Below are 23,568 nucleotides of genomic sequence, written 5' to 3'. Positions count from 1 at the left end.
GGCAATCATGAGCTACCTACTTCACTTAAGACTGAAGCATGTACAGTGAGGATGTTTACAAATAGTTTAGATTGGTGGATGAAGGAGAGAGCGAGAGAGAGCGCGTGCGCACGAGAGAGAGAGAGAGAGCGCACGAGAGAGAGAGAGAGAGAGCGCACGAGAGAGCGCACGAGAGAGCGCACGAGAGAGTGCACGAGAGAGCGCACGAGAGAGTGCACGAGAGAGAGAGAGCGCACGAGAGAGAGAGAGAGAGAGAGCGCACGAGAGAGAGAGAGAGAGAGAGAGCGCACGAGAGAGAGAGAGAGAGAGAGCGCACGAGAGAGAGAGAGAGAGAGAGCGCACGAGAGAGAGAGAGAGCGCACGAGAGAGAGAGAGAGCGCACGAGAGAGAGAGAGAGCGCACGAGAGAGAGAGAGCGCACGAGAGAGAGAGAGCGCACGAGAGAGAGAGAGAGAGAGAGCGCACGAGAGAGAGAGAGCGCGAGAGAGAGAGAGAGAGCGAGCGAGCGAGCGAGAGAGAGAGCGAGCGAGCGAGCGCGAGAGAGAGCGAGCGAGCGAGCGCGAGAGAGAGCTATCAAGGCACACACAAACAGGGCATGTGATGATAAGTCTACTGCTCACGAGGAGGATAAGCACTTCCACAAACCCCCTTCTGATTTATAATTTCTACCTAAGTGTGCAGCTCTGTACTCAGTGGTAAAGTAGTACTGCTACTGAACTGGCAGGGTACACTCACTTCCACCACTTGCTAGTTTAGGACAGCCTAGGGAGAAAGAAAACTTGCAATCAATAAATTTACAATTTAACATCATACCACAGGGATTTCTCCAAAGTCAATTTCAAATCGAAATACATTTATGACACCGTCACCATTGCCTGGTGCCAATGAATAGCTGACTCGTGGAAAAGATCGCGTATAAAATGCCTCCAGATCAATTTTTTTAAAAAACTAGGCTGCAATTTATCATTCTGCATCAATTACAGCCCAGCACAAATGCTGGTTAACAGTGTAATTTAATTCCTTGATACAGAGGCTTCTGTTTGGTCCAAAGGGCTTTGCTAATGATCCAAGCTGTGCATTATGAGAATGTTGTCAGGCACAGGCTACAAGATGAAAGGAGGGAATCTTGTTGATCTTGAGAACGGAGCATTGTACACACCGGAACAAGGGGAAAATCTCACCTCTTTCTCTGATAATCCAGTCGATTCCGGAATCTTCTTCACTTTCAAGTTCGGCTCCCCGTTTTTAGTTTTGACATCTTTCTCAGAGTCCTCTGATGTGCTTGTAGTGTGCTTACGTGGTTTGGCTGGTGGTAGTGGTTTGTGTTCCTCCCCTCTGAGGTAGCGTTCATACGGTAGGATCAGCCTGTAGAGAAACAGCATCGGAGTCACCCAGGGGTTCAAACATCATTTTCACACCTTTTCCCAAGAAGTTAGAGCTTAGGAGCAGTGTAGGCAATTTGGCCCCTCACGTCTGTACTGCCATTCCATAAGTTCACAGTTGATCAGATTGTAATCTCAAATCCACATTCTTACATATCTGAGAGATTCTTAGTGGTTATAAGGCTGTAACTCCCTGCCTTAAAAATATTCAAGGACCTTACACAGAGTCATAGAGATATACAGCTTGGAAGCAGAGCCTTTGGTCCAACTCGCCAGTGCTGACCAGATATTCTACATTCATCTAGTCCCATTTGCTAGCATTTGGCCCATATCCCTCTAAACCTTTTCTATTCAATTCCCATCTAGATGCCTTTTAAATGTTGTAATTGTACCAGTCTCCACCACTTCCTCTGGCAGCTTGTTCCACACACACCCCAACCTCTGTGCAGAGAACTTACCCCTCAGGTCCCATTTAAACCTTTCCCCTCTCACCTCAAATCTATGCCCCTCTAGTATTGGGACTCTCCTACCCTGAGAACAAGACCTTGGCTATTCACCCTATCCATGCTACACATGATTTTCCAAATTTTAAAAGGTCAGATTCAGCCTCTGAAGCTCCAGGGGAAAAAGCTGCACCTTATTCTGCCTCTCCCTATAGCTCAAATCCTCCAACCCTAGCAGCATCCTGCAAATCCTTCGAGTTTCACAATGACTTTCCTCAAATTGCAAAGTTCTCTTTTTTTCAATAATGTAAACTTGAGGTTTGGTAAAGCGTGTGCCAAAGCAGAGACTTCATCACTGAATAAAGCCTAATTCAAGACACCCAAGGTCTCTCAACGTAAGTAAACCACCAGGAGCTGAGCAATTATATCATCTGGTCCCTTGGCTCCATGCGATACATGTAAATGGCTAAGGGCCAAAAGATTTGAACATGTTTAAACAAGATGGGATGTGGGGTGGGCAAGACATTTCCATTTTCTATATAAATTATTCTCTACCTGTAGATGGCTTGAAACCGTGTTAGGTACGTAGATATAGGTGTAAGGTGTATATTAGTACCACTGTAAGGTACAAGATACTTGTAGGAATTGCCTATTTCTAGCTTACTGTAGCCAATTTTTTAGCTGAGGTCAGGGATGGTACAAAAGTAAAACAAGTTAATAACAAAAGGATGTGGTAGTTACATCCAACTCCGATCATACATCGCTTCATGGCCGCAACACAATTTTGTAAGAAAGACTTAAAAAGTAGATGAAATTTACAAAAGAATCAACCACACTTCAAATTTAAAGAAACAAAAATCTTGCCAAAAAAATAAAAATCAGACCCAAAAACTTGATTTCTATTCAACTTCCAATTGGCACATTCAAGTGGCGTCTACGTGTCAGACCAGTCACCTTCAAAGCAAATCTTTTCACACTCTCACTGGCTTGCAAAAATGCTGGCACCCGTCTACGGTGCTCAGTACAGACTCTTTTCTCTAATAGCCCCAAATAAAAACTGCTAGCAGCCAAGCCAAGAAAGGGCACAACAAGATACACACAGCACACTCTTCTCTCACTCTCTCCACCCCGCTTCTTTACAAACAGCTCCACCCCTTCCTCACATTCCAGAGATTCCTCATTCAGACAGACCAGAATTTATACATGAAACTGTAACATTTTCTGGGAATGAATAATGGTATAAGAACAATAATTTTATTGGAATAAAGCATTAAAAACCAGTTCATCAGGATCTGCTTCAACATACCTGAAGGTTCGTAACTATTAACAGTTCATGTCTCGAAATATAGAATGTTAAAATTCAAAACAGAAACTGGCCACCCATTCTCTGCAAACCAGCCAAGCTTGCTCAGTCTCTTGGTCCTCCAATAGCCCTCTTCTTATACTATCATTTAACTGCCTTGTAAATTTTTCTTTCCCCTTCATATCTGAGCTCTGCATTACTGCCCTCCGTGCTCTGATTCAGAAGATTTTGGGCTCAAGGTTCTCTGCAGAGACTTCAGACCATAACCTAGCCTGGCACATTTGTGAGATTGAGCTGGTGGTGCGGTTCTGTCTTGTTTGGTTTCAACTTTCAACCAAAGCCATGTCTGCTCTCCCAAGTGCCATTGCTCTTCCTGTTGATGGGATCTTGCTCTGGTCGAAGTTGCTGCCACATTTCAGCTGTCATTCCACTTCAAAAAGTACCTCATTTACCATGAAACACTGAGGAATGTCTTGAAACTCTGCCAGCTTGACTTCTTCCAGACTGGTAATTGGCAGAACATTCTAGATCACATTGCTTTTAGCCTACATTATATTTGTCATATAAATTTATCTGATAATGTCACTGACAGTGCAATAACTGCAGAGCTTAAGCAATAAAACACAGGTAAGAGAACATTTCAAGGGGTCATCTGAGGCAAAAAGGAGTAATATTTAAAACAGAATCTTTCAAATCCGTGGGGCATTCAAAAATGCTTTGTAATTACAACAAACTTTCTGTTACCCAGTACCTATCGGATCAGTAGAGTGCTAATTGATCAATCATTACAAATAATTAGGAGATCCACATAATCAATTAAAACACACACTAAGTAATAGAAACATGATACGGGGGATATGCACATCACTGTTACACTTTACTTACAACATAAATCACAAATAATAATGCAACTTTACCATAAATAAAACTTACCTTCTCACCTCACCCCCTCAACTGACTACACAGACATTGTGGTATTTGAGGAGAATTGAATCAGTTGGTGATATTTTGTGAGGCCATCGAATTGAACAAGTATATTTACATTGAGGTAAATAACTTTTTTAAAGACAATAAAATTTGGACAGAATAATACAGTAACCTGCACAGTATTTGAGGGACATAATTTTTGCCAGTTTATGAACGGGACAAGTTCACAAGGTGCCAGTTAAAACAAAATTTGTTGCAAACACCTTTGAAGCATTATCATTGCTGCAATACAGACTGATGCAGCAAAGGTCCCACATTGGCAGTGAGATAAATCTGTTTTAGTAATGTTGGTTGTGGTATAAATACTGCTCAAAATAATTGCAGAACTCCACTTCTTTTCTTCAATTTGTACTGTGAGATCCTTCAGCCCCATCCGAAAAGATTTAACAACTTCTTTGGAAGGGACAATCCTCAGCATTGTAAAAATTCTCAGGGAGCCAGCCTGAATGTGATCAAATAAGGTAATGATCTTCTGAATTAGAAAGAAATGGGTTACCAGTTAGTCAGTCAAAATTTGTCCATGGTTCACCGCTGTTACTTTTAACAAGGTTTATATTATATTGTTAATAACTAAACTATTAACACTTGGTCTTGTTTCAGTAAGATGAAGAGACATTTAGATACAAACCACATCACATTTCACCTTTAATCTTACCTAATACTACTCAATACACAATTGTATTGTGTCTCTTTAAATTATTTGAATATTATTTTGTTTGAATAAGCTTCAGTACAGATCTCAATATCCTTGGAACTTGAGAGAATCTCTGTTCAACTTACTTGGTGTCCAGATGTACACTGGTCTTTGAAACCTCAGGAAGAAAGTCATATTCAAGCACACAGCACACCATTAATGACCCAAGAACAGGTAGCCCACATTTTTCTTTGGGCTAAACTTAAACGGCTCCTAACACACGGCTCCAGGAATTGAATTATGCCTGTTGTTCCCAGAGTCAAACATTGTAACACATGGTACCATCCAGTCCTGCTGAGATGATGTCCTAGTGGTAATAACACTGGAATGTTAACTCAAAGACCCAGTTAATGGTCTCGGGACCCACATTTTCATCATGCCATGACACACAGTGGAATTTGAATGCAATAATAATCTGGAATTAAAGAGTCTAATGATGACCATGAAACCATTACTGACTACTGGAAAAATCCATCTGATTCACTAATGTCCTTTAGGGAAGGAAACTGCCATCCTTACCTGGTCTAGCCTGCATGCGGCTCCAGACCTACAGCAATGTGACTGACTCCCATCTGCCCTCTGGGCAATTAGGGATGGGCAATAAGTGTTGCCTGGTCAGCGATGCCCTCATCCCACGAGGGAGTGAATTAAAAGAAAAGTCACTTGTGAAAGTCAGGGAACCTGGGTCGCTGTCTACCCAAGTGAAGATGGTCCAGGTTGTGGAGTTACAGGACAGTCACTGCTGACTTCTTTCAAGGGCTCCGAGCCACCTCATTACGCTCGGGTGGAACAAACATTGGCCTGGTATTAGATCTGTCTATTGCCCAAAAATGTTGTGTTCAAGCACAGCAGGAGTTTTAACAGTGGAGGAGTGCAGTGAGATGCGATGTACTCTACCTCTCGTAATGTCTCCTGGTACAAGTGGCAGCACTAGTACTCCCCGGGTTACCACCCAGCTCATCATAGATATGTTTCCACAGTCTACGGGCAGTCACCTGCAACAAGAAATCAGAATGTTTTAACAAAGACCACAGTCAGTTTAAAAAAAAGCTGTACAACCAATGGCTTTCAAAGTCAAAACTCATCTGTGCTTAAAATACTGACGAAGTTTTAAAGCAGGAACTAGATACAATGGACTGTAGCTCAGCACTACCTTAATCAGGAGCACTGCCTTCTGTTTTGCATGCAATATTACTCTTTAGTTTCTTAAAGCAGGATAAGTAATGACCTTAAACGCAATTACAAGTATCCAAGGGAAGGAAACAAATTCATCAAATACCACAGCTGAGGCAAATTGACTGCACTAAAGCAGGTCAGGCTATGGGGATACTGCATCCACTGTACCCGGTGTGGCTTCCTCTACATTGGGGAAACCAAGCGGAGGCTTGGGGACCGCTTTGCAGAACACCTCCGCTCGGTTCGCAATAAACAACTGCACCTCCCAGTCGCAAACCATTTCCATTCCCCCTCCCATTCTTTAGATGACATGTCCATCATGGGCCTCCTGCAGTGCCACAATGATGCCATCCGAAGGTTGCAGGAACAGCAACTCATATTCTGCTTGGGAACCCTGCAGCCCAATGGTATCAATGTGGACTTCACCAGCTTCAAAATCTCCCCTTCCCCCACCGCATCCCAAAAACAGCCCAGTTCGTCCCCTCCCCCCACTGCACCACACAACCAGCCCAGCTCTTCCCCTCCACCCAGTGCATCCCAAAACCAGTCCAACCTGTCTCTGCCTCCCTAACCTGTTCTTCCTCTCACCCATCCCTTCCTCCCACCCCAAGCCGCACCTCCATCTCCTACCTACTAACCTCATCCCACCTCCTTCACCTGTCCGTCTTCCCTGGACTGACCTAATCCCCTCCCTACCTCCCCACCTATACTCTCCTCTCCACCTATCTTCTTTTCTCTCCATCTTCAGTCTGCCTCCCCCTCTCTCCCTATTTATTCCAGAACCCTCACCCCATCCCCCTCTCTGAAGAAGGGTCTAGGCCCGAAACGTCAGCTTTTGTGCTCCTGAGATGCTGCTGGGCCTGCTGTGTTCATCCAGCCTCCCATTTCGTTATCCAGGCTATGGGGAAGGTCTCTTATACCTCACATAATGCTGTAAACGATCTGGACACAGGGCACGTTGAAATGCTCCATAAAAGTAGTGGGAGAATGAATGAGAATGGAGAAGCAATGCTCAAGGTGACTGTCAAGCGTACAAGCACTGCGGGCAAAATCTTTATAGACAAGTGCTTTCAAGATATGTCCTGGGTAATGATGCATCTGAGAGAAAAGCCACCTTAATTGAGGTGGCAAGCTGGAACGTCAGAGAGATGCCCCCAGGGTGAACAGCAATCTCTGAACTTTGTAATTGCTTCATTTCACCCGAGTCAGTGGATTCCAAGAGGTACTTTATGTCAAAAACAGCTGAGAGGGCAGGTTTTAATTGCTCTGAAAAAAAAAAGAGGAAGCATACTCACTGCCTCATATCCTCCAAGCCGTTGTGTAACAGTGAACATTATGAACAGATCAACTGGTAAACAAACAGAAAAGCGTGTCACCATGGGTAAGCAGTGAATTTTCAGAAATAACTTGAAATTCAACACCATCCATTCACTGACTGAGTTTAGAACACACCTCTTACAGCACACACTCTTTCAATTCAAACACAGCATGAAAAATGCATTTAAATATCAAGACTCCCTGGGACAGAATGAGAGCAATTGACTCAGTCCTGCATTAATCATAGCTGACATGACTCAATTATCCTGACACTGTGACATTAACTATTATTTTAAAAGAACTGAAGAACACACAAAACTATACAAATTATAATAATTCTGGTGGACAACAGTAAGCTATTTTTGTTTTAGAAGCTTCTCACAAGCAAGCTTACCCTTTAAACCCCAAAATCTCAAGAGTCAAAACACCTTCAACTAAGGTGAATACTGAAACTGAGCCACTTGGATTAATGTTTAAACATGCAAGACCATCAGCAGGCCGAATGGAGAGACTGCAATTAAAAAAAGGCAACGCTGAAATGATGTGGGTTAAATGACAGGATAGAGCACAATAAGTTATAATACGTGGTTAAGTGTTAGGAAAAAGGTTTGCTACCGGTGCTTAAACAATAAACATTATGTGTTGTAAGGATTCTGTTAGTCAAAAGGTCACACAAACAATTTGAAATTCCAATTAAATAAAAGGAGGACACATTGTCTTGTAGAAGGCTCACTTGTTAACAAAAGCTAATTTTGTTTTGATATGCAAGAAATAAGAAATAAAAACAAACATTCTTAATGCATAATGATGATAAAATGCCAAAGTAATTCAGAAACACTGCCAGCTGTCCAGGAAAGGGCAAATTACCCATCAGGTCACCCTGTTGTAAAGGCAGCACATCCCTATTGGTTGATGACTGTTACAATGCCACACAATGGGTTTGACCAGTTTACCCACTTGGTGCACCTCAGGAAATCCTGCTGATTTATTCCATCTCATTTTGCTCCGTTTGTGAAGTCTGGATGATGTGTGCCAATTTAGACGAAACTAGTTGTAGGAATTGTTTACATGTTCATCCCCCTTTTCAAAGAACAAAGAAAATTACAGCACAGGAACAGGCCCTTCGACCCTCCAAGCCTGCGCTGATCTAGATCTTCTATCTAAACCTGTCGCCTATTTTTCAAGGATCTGTATCCCTCTGCTCCCTGCCCATTCATGTATCTGTCCAGATACATCTTTAATTACGCTATCATGCCCGCCTCTACCACCTCCGATGGCAACACGTTCCAGGCACCCACCACCCTCTGCATAAAGAACTATCCACGTACATCTCCCTTAAACTTTTCCCCTCGCACCTTGAAATTGTAACCCCTAGTAATTGAGTCCCCCCCCACTCTGGGAAAAAGCTTCTTGCTATCCACCCTGTCTATGCCTCTCATGATTTTATAGACCTCAATCAGGTCCCCCCTCAACGTCCGTTTTTCTAATGTAAATAATCCTAATCTAGTCAACCTCTCTTCATAGCTAGTGCCCTCCATACCAGGCAACATCCTGGTGAATCTCCTCTGCACCCTCTCCAAATCATCCACAACCTTTTGGTAATGTGGCGACCAGAACTGTACACAGTACTCCAAATGTGGTCGAACCAAAGTCCTATACAACTGCAACATGACCTGCCAACTCTTGTTCTCAATACCCCATCCGATGAACGAAAGCATGCTGTATGCCTTCTTGACCACTATCGACCTGCGTTGCCACCTTCAGGGTACAATGGACTGGAACACCCAGATCTCTCTGTGCATTTTCATTGTGCACATTGTTTGCCACAAGATCAAGAGTGAATCATTCCACACCTGAGTCAGTTCAATTCTGTTAGTCAGGTCATTCAAGTCAGAACACAGCTTACTTCCATTTGTTCACCTTTTGTCCAAGTCCTTTGACAGGTTTCTCTCAAAATTTACTGATCTCAGTTTGGAAATTGTCAGTTGACCTAGTGTCCATTTTCTTTTCAACAAGAGAATTTCAAACTTGCTGCATCCTTTGTGAAAATTGCAATCCTAATGTTCAACCTGGATGGCTTAATGTTAGTTGCAAGATGAGGAAAGAGCAGTCTGTAACTGCCCTGTAATCTGACAATGATTTAAAACATGATGCTAGCCAAAACATGCTACTTTGAACAAAAGGGTCATCAACCCAAATCGTTAAATTTGCTTCTGTCTCCAAGAAGCTGCCCGACTTAGAGTATTACTAACTATTTTTAATTTTACTTCAGTTTTCCAGTATATGGGAGCCCTGGTAGCTCAGCTGGGACAGCATAAGACTTTTATTAGGCTCTTGATTGGTGAGGGGATCAAGGGTTACGGGGAGAAGGCAGGAGAATGGAGTTGAGAAACAGATCAGCTGTGATTAAATGGCACAGCCGACTCTATGGGCTGAATGGCCCAATTCTGTTCCTGTAGCTTATGGCCTTATTTGCAGAATTCAAATTTTTAAAATGCTGAATACTGTTTATTTTTCTTTATTGTGCGCAGCTATTTGTTCCAATGTCCCTACACCTCCTTAAAAAGGTAACGGTAGGCATTGCAGTGTATTACAAATGGTTACACAGCACAGAGGGAATATTACAATCATGAGCATATGCAGTTCATTTCTCCAAAACAAACTCCAATATTATGTCAATGTTGATATCCACGTTGACGTATAGTACCTATCTTCAACTGGGTTGCGCAAATTGGGGAATAAAAAAACCCTGGTTGGAGAAAGCAATGGGCTTGGGAGGCAGTCTATATTTCCAGAAAGAGTTGGATGCCAGGTGGAGGCATGTGGCAACCTGATTTCGTGAGAATTTGAGATGCACCATTTTCCAATCTTGATTGGATGTTCAGCTGCAAAGTACAGCAAACAATGTTGAAGCATAACAATGCATTCTTGCTCTATCAGCACAATGTGCTGATGTGGAAACTGCCTGGTTGTAGTTTCTTTTGCATTTCACAGAAAAATAGAATCTCTACAGTGTGGCATGAGGCCATTCAGCCCGTTGAGTCTGCACTGACCCTCTGAAGAACATCTGATCCAGCCCCAAGCCCTTACATTATCCCTGTTACTCCACATTTCCCATGGTTAATCCACTTGGACTACAAATCACCTAGACACGGTAGGCAGTTTAGCACCCGGAGGAAAACCACATTGACACGGGGAGAACACGCAAATTCTACACAGTTACCCAAGGCTGGAATTGACCCCAGGTCCCTAGAGCTGTGAGACAGCAGGGCTAACCACGGAGCCACTGTGCAACCCATCACTTATTTGACAGGCAGAGTGCGTTTTATGTTTGTAACAGTTTGGACCCTCACCTGTGAGGGGGAAATGTGGTATGGATCGTTGTATCAACTTTGATGATACAAAGGTGGGTTGAGTTGTGGATAGTGTGGAGGGCTGTTCTAGGTTACAAAGGGACATTGATAGGATGCAGACCTGGGCTGAGAAATGGCAGATGGACTTTAACCCTGAAAAGGGTGAGGTGATTAATTTTGGAAGGACAAATTTGAAAGCAGAATACAGGGTTAACGGAAAGATTCTTGGCAGTGTGGAGAAGCACAGGGATCTTGGGGTTCATGTCCACAGTTCCCTGAAAGCTGCCACCCAGGTGGATAGAGTTGTTGAGAAGGCGTATGGTGTGTTAGCTTTCCTTAATAGAGGGATTGAGTTCAAGAGCCGTGAAGCTATGCTCCAGCTATACAAAGCCTGGTTCAGCCACATCCTGAGTATTGTGTCCAGGAAAGATGTGGAAGCCTTGGAAAAGGTGCAGAGGAGATTTACCAGGATGTTGCCTGGAATGGAGGGAAGGTTTTATGAGGAAAAGTCAAGAGAGCTAGGGCTTTTCTCTTTTAGAACAACAAAGGATGAGAGGTGACTTGACAGAGGTGTACAAAATGATCAGAGGTATAAATAGAGTGGACAGCCAGCGACTTTTTCCTCGGGTGGAGGTGGCTATTACGAGGGGGCGTAGTTTTTTTAAAATGAGTGGAGGTAGACATAGGGGAGACGTCAGAGGTAGTTTCTTTCCTCAGAGTGGTCGGGGCATGCAATACATTGCCGGAGAGGGTAGTGGAGTCAGCCTCATTGGGGACATTTAAGTGGCTATTAGATAGGCATATGGATGATAGTATAAAGGTAGCGGTGGAGGTCAGATGGACCTTAAGTTTAGGGTAAAAGTTCAGTACAACATCATGGGCCAAAGGGTCTGTACTGTGCTGTGCTGTACTGTTCCATGATCCCTATACTTTACAATTTCCCAATGTCTGGCAAACCTATATGTAAATGTTGAGAGAGGGAGGCCAGAAGGTTCTTGTCAGACAGAGGCTTGAATATTCCAGGGTCAATGGTTCAAGTTTCTCCTACTACAGGCTAGAGAGTCAAATAGCTGCCTAACCCATTAGCCAGCAAAGCAGGAGCGAAGGGAAAAAAAAACAACTTTCAGAAATGATAAGTCTGGTCAGAAAACACTGTACAATTCACAGCAGACTGCAGCAGCAGAGAAACATTTCACTCCTCCCCCTCCCTCAGTTATTTTGGAGAGCTGTTACATTATGAGTGCTGACATTAATGCCAAATACAGCCAAAAAGCACTGGATCACCAGTTCAGGTTCCAAGACAAGTTACCAATAGGTTTGATTGGTCCAACACCTCTGAAATGCACGGTGGTAAAACTATTTAGAATGACAGCTGGCCTTGTATACCACTCGTGGCATAATCCATTCTGGAGCATTCCCTTCCTCATCGTTTAATGGATTAATAGCAAGGCTAATCCACCAGAATAATTAGCATTACAGTCCAGAATGCATCTGTCAACAGAGTTGAACTTTTAAGTCTGTCACTTTGAATCAGGCCTGAAATACTCGTTCTGATTCTTATCGCCACCGATATTTCTTGACCTGCTAGTTATTGCCAGTAGTTTCTGTTTTTATTTCAGAGTTGCTGCATCTACAGTACTTTGTTTGTTTTTTGAATTGCTATATGACCAATGACTATTTGTTTCACCTATAAATTACTGCCGATTAACCAGATAAATAGGGGAGGGATACTGCTGGTTGGATGTTGATACTATAATATGTAACAGCCACTGCAACACGAGACTGCCTGGCATTTTCACTTCTGTAGCAAACATCTGACTCAGCCTCTGAGCTGAACTGCAAGACAGAGAGACTCCAACATTTACAATGGAAGGAAGGGAAAGTTTTGAATAGTTTTTAATACTAGAATGGTGCTCTTTCAGAGAAAAAAGCCAGGTGCGTGACTGTTAGTGAAAAGGGAAAGTGTAACTGAAAGGAGATGGGGGAGAACATCCAGGAGGCACAGGTCCTGGGAAATAGGTACAAAAGTATTATTTGCTTGAGAGGACAAAGAAGGAGACAGCGAGATGGACTGCCAGAATACCAACCATGGAGCCACATCCAGTCCAAGAAGAATAGAATGGCTATGGTCATAGAAGGTTAAATAGTTAGAGGCATCAATAGTGTCCTGTCCAGTCATGGAGAAAGGTCCAAAAGAATGGGTTATCTACCTGTTGCAAAGGTAAATGATATTACAGAGGGGAACTTGGAAAGAATCAAGAAAGATCCATTTATCATGGTCCTTGTTGGAACAAACGACAAAGGGAACAAATTGGAGGAAGTCCTGTAAAGTGAATACCAGAAGTAAGCAACCAATTAAAACAAAACAAAACTTCACAGACAGCAATCTCTGAATACCACACAAGCAAAATTCTAATTGGCAGAGGCACCCGCAGTTCTGCAAGGTAAGTATTAGCTGGAAAGCTCTGTATTTTATGGGGCACACGTACTCATACTGGTACGGGAAGGAACTGGGAGATGCTCCATTTCATCTTGAGTGGGACCAAAGTATTGGTGAAAAGCAGAACAGAAATATTAAGCTACTGAAAAGAAAAGAGAAATAACGGTCAGACCAAAGTATGGATGAGAAGTAACATTACAGTGATTAAATACAAATACAAAACGAACAAAAGCTAAACGTAAAGTAAGAAGAAACTGCCTCTAAAGACAGATTAAACAATCTGAATGATGTCAACAGATTCTGAGACAAAAAGAACAAGAGTCAACTCAGCAATGGCTCAGATATGGTAGGAATAACTAAAACATGGTTACAAAGAAAACCAACATTGTAATTTATAACAAAGCTAAAGGTTAGGGGAGGATTGGGATGTCTGGATTACTATATTAATAGTTAAAAGAAAAGGAACACAACTAACGGAAGGTCAGTTGTAATAAAAGGCAGGGTTGATTACACAAATGGAGATGTACATCAGTCAACCTCAGATAGAAAGGAGATTAGGAATAAAACTGCAATAACTTCATGAAAGGAGTCAAAGGCATTGAATCATTATTAAACGAACTGTTAGTAACCCCAACAAGCTGGTTTAAAAAAAAGACATCAAAAGGCATACAGGGAAAAGGAGATTTGGACAGTGTGGAGGCCCTGTCTTACTCAGTTTGTAAAATAAATTCCAACAAGAGGGGGAGCCCTGCTAGATCTCAAAACAGGAAATGTTCTACAACAGTTAATGGGAGCAAGCATTTGGGAACATTTCAGTATTTGCTATTTGAAACCTTATATCTTTGAGCTTTATCCAACACGATAAAAAAAGTTAAACAAATACCAAAGTTAATGAGTTGTTAAAGCTGATTTAGAAGATGTGAACAGAACAAGAGAAATTTACTGACCAGGAGAGAGAAGAGGAATTGAAAAATCCAGGCTTAATTCTCCCTAAAAAGCAAGAGCAATTTTGGCAGAAATTAAACGCTATGAATCAATAAAGAGATAAAGGGCAAAACTTAAACTAAAATAAGATCATAAATAAAACAAATGCAGGAGGCTAAAGATAACATGGAAAGGTTAGGAAAGTTGAAAGGAGGGGAAAAGAGGCACTGTAAAATTACCTTATATTGTTAAAGAACATGCGAATTCCACAGAGACGCGAAACAGAAGAATAATCATGACAGAGATAGACCCAAACAGGGAAATATATGATAAACTCACAGGCAATGAATATCAAAATGACAGGAATAATTACATTGCCTCAGTATTTCGTAGAAAACTTTTTGATATTAAAAAGGGATACAAGACATGGAGGTAGATTATTGATTAACTATTCAAACTTAGAACGGAGAAAGCCCTTGTCTAAATGGGTTGCATAGACACATCTGGGGTGGCATGGTGGTTTGGTAGTTAGCGCTGCTGCCTCACAGTGCCAGGACCCAGGTTCAATTCCACCCTCGGGCAACTGTCTGTGTGGAGTTTGCACATTCTCCCCGTGTCTGTGGGGGTTTCCTCCCACAGACCAAAGATGTACAGGTTAGATGGATTGGCCATGCTAAATTGCCCATAATGTCCAGGGATGTTTGGGTTAGCCATGGGAAATGTAGGGTTACAGAGATAAAGTGGGGGAGTGGGTCTGGGTGGGATGCTCTTTGGAGGGTTGGTGGCCTGCTTTCCATTTTAGGGATTCTATGATCTGGAAATAAGATAGGAAACAGATGTCAGAGGTCCTACTAAATGTAGAGATAGTTGCCCAAACCTGCTGGATGGACCAATTAGCTTGATGCAGTGGAATGAGTGTGTGTGTGGGAATCACTACTCAAAGATGTAGTTATAGAAAACAGAAAGACCGGCCAGTACACACTCCAAAAAGAAACTTTCATGCTTTAATAACATTGAATTATGTGTTGAGGTAATAGAAAGGGAAAATATAGGAAAGTGCTGTATGTAACTTATTTGAATTTGGGAATGTTGCGAAGGCAAATTTGGAATTATTGTTTGTTCTGATGAGTGTGCAAACAAAAATTTCAGCAACATCTTGCTTTTCAACATTCAAGGTGATAGAAGTTTGGAACTCTCTTCCAGGAAAACAGTACATGCTATATCTGCAAACTGAGATCAGTATACTTTGGGAGCCAGGGATATTGAAATCAAGTCAGACCAATAGAGTTAGGATGCAGATCAGCCATGATCTCATTGACTGGCAGAAGACCAAAGGGCTGAATATTTTAAAAAGACTATATGAATTAAGAACAAACTCTCTCAGATTCAAGGTCAACTGAGGTAGTTAAAAAAGCTGGATGCTTACTTAGGAAGTAAAGGTTAAGGAGGAAAACAGTAAACAAGAGGTATTGAAAACAGCTAACAAACATGACAGAACAGGTTCAATTAAACAAATGGTCGGCTTCTTCCACATCCTCATTTTAACAGCTAAACGGAAACTGGCTATGGAAAGCAGCATGACAACGTAATGTTACAAGCCAATACAGTGTGGAATGAGCAAGGGTAAATATGTCACAAAGCATGATGGATTGTTAGTGCGGTAACACTGGGTGAATTCAATTTACATACGGACCCAAGAACAAGCTGGCAGTGACAGATTGGCAAAAACACATTTGAAGGTTCGATTGCAAACAGGCAATAGCTAGTGTTTAAACAAAAGCAGAAGTTGTTGGAAAAGCTCAGCAGGTCTGGCAGCATCTATGGGGGAAAAAAAAAATCAAGAGTTAACATTTCAGGTCCAGCATTCTTGCAAGCTAGCAACTAACCAAAAAAAGGATGTAAAAGCTTCTTTCGGTATGTCCACTCTAATCTTTTAGTTTTACACAAAAGGTAGGTCCACTACAGACAGGAGAATTTACAAAGGAGGAGACACCTGGCAGAGAAACTAACTCGGTGCCTGCCTTCATTGTAACATGTTGACATTGTTTTGTAATGACAGTAATGTTGTCAACAATGACTGGATAGAGTGAACATAGATTTGTGAAAGTGAATTTGGGGGCGGCCTGGTGGCTCAGTGGTTAGCACTGCAGGCTCACAGCGCCAGGGACCTGGGTTCGATTCCAGCCTCAGGCGACTGTCTGTGTGGAGTTTGCACGTTCTCCCTGTGTCTGCGTGGGTTTCCTCCAGGTGCTCCAGTTTCCTCCCACAGTCCAAAGATGTGCGGGTTAGGGTGGATTAGCCAGGCTAAATTGCCTGTAGTGTTCAGGGATGTGTGGGCTATATGGGGGATTGGTCTGGGTGGGATGCTTCAAGGGGGCAGCGTGGACTTGCTGGGCCAAAGGGCCTGTTTCCGCACTGTAGGGATTCTATGAAGTCACGTTTGACAAACCTGTTCGAGATTTTGTTGGAACGTGTTACTTGTCGCATTGTTAAAACAAGAACAATTGATGTACTGTGTATTTTCTGAAGATTTTACTATAATCTCACACAGTAGGTTAGTAAACAAAATTACAGCACATGGAATTGGGGCCAGTATACTACCGTGGATTCAGAATTTGTTAATAGAATGAAGAAGAGTAGGAAGAAATGGGTCATTCTCAGGATTGCAGGCTGTTACTGGAGATGTACCACAAGGATCAGTGCTCTGTGAACAGCTGTTCACAACCTACAGAAAGCATTTGGATATGGGGAGCCAATGATTACACATTCGCTGCAGACACAAAGCCAGCAAATGTGAGGCTGTAAGGCATGAGCAGGATAGAGGGATTTGAAGGTGAATTGGACAGGCTAAGGGTACGGGCAAGAATATAGCAAATGGGATCTAATGTAAACAAAGTGTGAGGTTATCTACATTGGTCGAAAAAAAACAGAAAGGCAGAGTATTTTTGAAATGGTGAGATTGGAATGTGATGAGATCCAAAGGGACCTGGGTGCTTTTGTTCATGAGTCAACCTAAGTGCAGCAAGCAATTAAGGTGACAAATGGTATTCAAGCTTTCAGGACAAGGGGATTTGAGCACTGTACTAAAGAGGTCATGGTGTAGAAATACTGGGGCTTGATCAGGCCCTCCTGGAATACAGTTGTGGTATCTCTATCTAAAAAGGAAAAGACACTTACCACAGAGGGGATGCAACTGGAGGCTCACAACGCTAATCCCTAACAAGGGGAGACTGAGACTTGGGTCTGTGCTCTGTATAGGGTTGAAGACTGAGAAGAGATCTAATTGAAACTGACAGAATTTGACAGGGTTGATGTGGGTGGGATGTTTCCCTTGCCTGGTGGGTCAAGAACTTGCAGGTGCATTCTTATGATGAACGGTAGACCATTTAAGACAGAGTTGAGGAGGAATTCCTTCATTCAGAATGGTTCTTTGTAATTTTTCCACTCACACAGGGTAAGGGAGCTCAATCATCGCCCAGATTCAAGGCAGAGTTCAATAGATTTCTGGATACTAATGACATTGAGGGATAGGAGGGCACTGGGGGAAACAATACTGTGAAAGGTAATGAAACATGAAACCTTAAAAATGAATAACTTCACCAAACTAACAAGTGCCATCCCACCTCAACCACAGCCCACAATTACTATTTACCTCGGGGTGTGGAGTTACTGATTACTGCAGTGAAACGGAAATGGCAAATGAGGAAATATTTAGTTACATGTCAAAATCTATAATCGAGGCCTCATATTTATACACCAAGTCACCTAACTACCTTGTGTATATGGGAAAAGTTATACGTTCTGCTACTTATGCCCAGATTAGTTTAAAAAAATCCAATGCAGATAGTTATTGTTGAACTGATTACCAGGTTGCTGAGCCAGGTGGTCCTAGTATTTGACCTCTACAGATTATCGCAGAAAATCCAAATCAGTTTAATTACTATCTACACAAAGGCAAATAAATGAACTGGAACTTGAACCACAGAATGCTGAGTGCAGAGAAAGGTCATTTAGTACAGACATACTGAGCTCAACTTTCTACAACAGCAACTCTGCTCGTCCCACTCACACATTTCCCCTGTAATCTTGCACATTGATTTCATTATCCAAAAGATCACAACTGAACACTCTGCCACTACACATTCTCGGTCTTCTGAGGAGAGATTGAGACAACAGGGTCTGTACTCTCTGTACCTCACTGAAATTTATAAAATTTTCACTGGGCATTTGTTAAAAATTTGTTCATGGGATGAGGGTCTCACTGGCTAGGTGAGTATTTATTACCCACTCCAGAGGGCAGTTCAGAGTCAACCATGTTGCTGTGGAATCACACGTAGTCCAGACCAGGTAAGGATGGCAGATTTCTTTCCCCAAAAGGGCACTGGTGAACCGAATGGGTTTATCTGACAATCGACCATGAATTTATGGTCATTATTAGACTTCCAATCCTCGATTTTTGTTTTGAATTCAAATCCCACCATCTGGATTTGAACCCAGGTCCCCAGAACGTTAGCTGGGTCTCTGGATTAACGGTCCATCATTTATGCTACAAGGCCATCGCCTCCATTAATGACTTGGCATGAGGGGTTAGATGTAGAGATGAGGATTCCTCTGGCTGGTGATTCTAGAACCAGGGGGCCTAATCTCAGGACAGGCAATCCAAGATAGGGGTGAGGAGGGATTCTGCATTCAAAGCATAAGAAGAAGTGCCTTCCCTCTTATTGCTACTTTGTTCTTTTCCAGTCACCCTAAAGCACAGATCTCTGGTTGAGGGAGAATACCAACAGCTATAAATCTATCTACCGAACAAAAGCCTCAAGCATGAAACTGCTGTTGTTGAGCTTTTCTGCAACCTTTCCAATGGACGGAATACTCCAGTTCATGATGAACCAGTGTTCTACAAAAGGTTTATAGAACATTAGCACAGTACAGGCCCTTCGGCCCCCGATGTCGTGCCGACCTGTCATACCGATCTCAAGCCCATCTAACCTACACTATTCCATGTACGTCCATATGCTTATCCAATGACGACTTAAATGTACCTAAAGTTGGCGAATCTACTACCATTGCAGGCAAAGCGTTCCATTCCCTTACTACTCTCCGAGTAAAAGAAACTACCTCTGACATCTGTCCTATATCTTTCGCCCCTCAATTTAAAGCTATGCCCCCTCGTGCTCACCGTCACCATCCTAGGAAAAAGGCTCTCCCTATCCACCCTATCTAACCCTTTGATTATTTTATACGTTTCAATTAAGTCACCTCTCAACCTTCTTCTCTCTAATGAAAACAGCCTCAAGTCCCTCAGCCTTTCCTCGTAAGACCTTCCCTCCATACCAGGCAACATCCTAGTAATTCTCCTCTGCACCCTTTCCAAAGCTTCCACATCCTTCTTATAATGCAGTGACCAGAACTGTACACGATACTCCAAGTGCGGCCGCTGTCCGGTTACTCCTACCAAAGTGCATCACCTCACACTTGTCTGCATTAAACTCCATTTGCCACCTCTCAGCCCAGCTCTGCAGCTTATCTATGTCTCTCTGCAACCTACAGCATCCTTCGTCACTATCCTCAACTCCACCGACCTTAGTGTCATCTGCAAATTTACTAACTCATCCTTCTACGCCCTCATCCAGGTCATTTATAAAAGTGACAAACAGCAGTGGACCCAACACCGACCCTTGCGGTACACCACTAGTAACTGGTCTCCAGGATGAACATTTCCCACTAACTACCACCCTCTGTCTTTTTTCAGCAAGCCAATTTCCGATCCAAACTGCTATATCTCCCACAATTCCATTCCTCCATAATTTACCATTATGTCCTCGCATTTCTGCATCAAACCTCTAATTATGAAGCTCAGAAGCTGTATGCTACATTAAGCAGTTTCTCAACTGTCTCACTTTGATATATCATCGCAAATTTCCCTGCATTAAAATTCACCTCTCCATTTAATCAACCAAGGTCTTATCAAAGTTATCACTTTCCTCTCATGGCTCAAAGTTTAGTCTAGGAACAAGAGTAAAGCCTTCAGACCTTCCAAACCTGCTCCAACATTCAGTTAGATCACGGCTAACCAATACCTTAAAGCCACTTTACTGCACACTCTTGATGTCATTAGTCTCCAGTAATCTACTGATTTCTGTCTTGAACATGCTCAATGATCAACCTTCCACGGCCTTCTGAGGTACAGAATTTCAAAGATTCATCACCCTGGGTGAAGGAATTCCTCCTCATCTCGTCTTGTGTGACCTTTATCTGGAAATTGTCTCTTCCGGTTTCAGGCTCGGCAAACCAGTGGGAAGATCTAACTTGCTTCCACCCTGACAAGTCCTGTGAGAATTTTAGGTTTCAGTGATGTCATTCGCATTCTCTCCTCAAAAAAGCCATGTTGCCATCTCGAGGATTAAATGCATGAACCTCCAGACTACTCCCTCTTTGGCTAGTATATCCCTTTGAGGGGAACAAGAGGGTGGGCACAATTCCAGGAGTCATGTCACTGCAATTAGATCTTTAGTTCTCAAGCCCACTTGCAATGAAGGCCAACATAGAAGAAGAAGACAGCGAGTGGTAGTAGAAGGAAAATATTCTGCCTGGAAGTCAGTGGTGAGTGGAGTTCCACAGGGCTCTGTCCTTGGGCCTCTACTGTTTGTAATTTTTATTAATGACTTGGACGAGGGAATTGAAGGATGGGTCAGCAAGTTTGCAGACGACACAAAGGTCGGAGGTGTCGTTGACAGTGTAGAGGGCTGTTGTAGGCTGCAGCGGGACATTGACAGGATGCAGAGATGGGCTGAGAGGTGGCAGATGGAGTTCAACCTGGATAAATGCGAGGTGATGCATTTTGGAAGGTCGAATTTGAAAGCTGAGTACAGGATTAAGGATAGGATTCTTGGCAGCGTGGAGGAACAGAGGGATCTTGGTGCGTAGATACATAGATCCCTTAAAATGGCCACCCAAGTGGACAGGGTTGTTAAGAAAGCATATGGTGTTTTGGCTTTCATTAACAGGGGGATTGAGTTTAAGAGTCGTGAGGTCTTGTTGCAGCTCTATAAAACTTTGGTTAGACCGCACTTGGAATACTGCGTCCAGTTCTGGGCGCCCTATTATAGGAAAGATGTAGATGCTTTGGAGAGGGTTCAGAGGAGGTTTACCAGGATGCTGCCTGGACTGGAGGGCTTATCTTATGAAGAGAGGTTGACTGAGCTCGGTCTCTTTTCATTGGAGAAAAGGAGGAGGAGAGGGGACCTAATTGAGGTATACAAAATAATGAGAGGCATAGATAGAGTTGATAGCCAGAGACTATTTCACAGGGCAGAAATGGCTAGCACGAGGGGTCATAGTTTTAAGCTGGTTGGTGGAAAGTATCGAGGGGATGTCAGAGGCAGGTTCTTTACGCAGAGAGTTGTGAGAGCATGGAATGCGTTGCCAGCAGCAGTTGTGGAAGCAAGGTCATTGGGGTCATTTAAGAGACTGCTGGACATGTATATGGTCACAGAAATTTGAGGGTGCATACATGAGGATCAATGGTCGGCACAACATTGTGGGCTGAAGGGCCTGTTCTGTGCTGTACTGCTCTATGTTCTATGTTCTATATCATTACCCTTCCAACTTGCTTGCTTCATCTCTTTGAAGAAGAGTCATCTGGACTTGAAACATTGTCTTGCTCTCTCTACTGACGCGCTGTGATTTCAGTACTTTGTGTTTTTAGAGTAAATTGAAGTTGCACCTTCTGAAATTTCTGGAAATTTAGGTCAGTGCACTAAGTCTAGTTCATTTTTACATAACAAGGTAAGTAGCAGTCCTACTATTGAACACTAGGAACTTCATTGCATTCCTTCTACCAGTCTAAAAACCATTCCTTCTACCAGTCTAAAAACCATTCTCGCCCGGTCTACCTTCCTGTCACACAAACAAGTACACATTCATGTTGCCACTGTCTGCAAACTTCAACTTTGCTGATATCTGTTATGTGACACTTCAGTTGCCTTTGGAACTCATGTTCTGACTGCATCATTGCAACAATCTCAATCAACTGTAACCTTTTCAAAAATCCAATCAAGTTTTCTTTTTAAAAAGGACAATTTAATTTTAACAAATCAATTCTGGCTTTTCTTAAATTAGTGCATGTTTGTCTGTGTCCAAGAATAATCTAAACCATTTGATACTATTAGCATAGTTTTCTAAACATTCTGCCTATCCCTGCCAGAAGAAACATTTTCTCCAGAACAATAGCTTAGTCACCCTGTAGTTTAAATCCAAACCAGAAACCGATTTGCAAACAGGACCGCAGGGCATTCCTGTCCTACCCATCTGGTTCTCTTAGGCTGCGTGGCGATCACTCATTTCCTTTCTCATCCATGCTCCTAACCTCCAGCATGGCCACCTCTCTCGACATGCTGTCCACATGGCTCTCAACTTCAGCACTGCACCACCGTAACTCGAACCACTGCTTGAGCTCCGAAAGCTGCAGTTCACTTGCTAAATATGGGATTGTCTGGGCCTATCACGCCCATTAATTCCCACATATTACAGGACATGCAATCCACATGACCAATATGCCCTGCCACATCTCAACTTTATTTCATTTACATGAACTTTCATTTTATAGAAATATATATAGTATTTCTTTATTTTATGTGGTGTTAGTTTAAATTTTACTTCCCTACTCTTGGTGCTTCTAAGTAGCTGCTTAAAAAGAATTCTAATTTTTAGTTATTTAGAGATATTTGCGAATAGTAGTTTCTCACCAACTAATGAATTTACAGTTTGTCTGTGATGTTGGTCTTTAACTCTTATCCCCTCAAACTCAGCCAGCTCGAGTAGACGGTGCCTCTTGCAGATCCAGCTCTCTCCACTCCAAAAGGTAACACTTGGATTCTATTTCCCAGCGAGGGCTCCTTTTACTTAATCCAAATGTAGACCCCATTCCCAGAAATTTCACAAAGCTGAACTCCTGATGGCCCCCTGTACGCTCCCATCAGCTTTCCCACTCCTGTTCGCCTGGAGGCTGATCAAGTTAATTAAAGATAGGGACAGTGCGCTCCCCTCACAAAACATCCTTAGCTCTGAAACTCTCAGGCTTACACACAATAAGTGTCAGTAGATGGCGATAATACATCCCATGGGTATTGAATCATCTTGTGCTATTCCAGGCCAATAACCTAAAGACTCCAAGCTTTCCATATCAATAGTGAAACCAATGAACTGGGAAAGTTAAGAGTGAAAACACCGGAGAGTGGATACGGATTTATTTTTATTCTAAGGATTTAGATAAAGTTGGATAATTACAGAATGTCTCAAACATTCAGCAATGTTATGGACTCATGACAACTCATTTTAAAGGGAACTCTCAGAAAATAAAAAAGTGCTCAAACAAATTGGACAATTTCAGCTACCCCTCCATTTAAAGATTTTGGCAAGTTTTACAAACCACTCTTTTGAATGTCAGTGAAACAAATAAAGCACCTCCTATTCTGACAGACGGGCCTTTCAGATGCTGTTTATCAATTTAGTCCTTTAAGAGATGAAAAAGTTATTTAGGAATATGTGC

The 23,568-nt window shown here is 42.5% G+C and overlaps 1 protein-coding gene across 3 annotated transcripts in view; it reads right to left on the bottom strand.

Moving 5' to 3' along the window:
• The window catches only part of LOC125458557 (AT-rich interactive domain-containing protein 5B-like), a 90,382-nt gene that overhangs the window by 9,275 nt on the left and 57,539 nt on the right, over positions 1 to 23,568 (bottom strand). For all 3 annotated transcript variants that reach the window (XM_048543944.2, XM_059650804.1, XM_048543945.2), the window contains exons 8-10: positions 7,280 to 7,332; positions 5,706 to 5,803; positions 1,181 to 1,364 (exon numbers count right to left, since the gene is read on the bottom strand). In XM_048543944.2, the coding sequence (XP_048399901.1) occupies positions 1,181 to 1,364; positions 5,706 to 5,803; positions 7,280 to 7,332 (335 nt within the window). The remainder of the gene's footprint in view (positions 1 to 1,180; positions 1,365 to 5,705; positions 5,804 to 7,279; positions 7,333 to 23,568) is intronic.

This window comes from Stegostoma tigrinum, chromosome 13 (assembly GCF_030684315.1).
Source record: "Stegostoma tigrinum isolate sSteTig4 chromosome 13, sSteTig4.hap1, whole genome shotgun sequence".
NCBI lineage: Eukaryota > Metazoa > Chordata > Chondrichthyes > Orectolobiformes > Stegostomatidae > Stegostoma > Stegostoma tigrinum.
The sequence above is the reverse complement of the archived record's forward strand: the minus strand, read 5'-3'. Positions and strand labels throughout refer to the sequence as shown.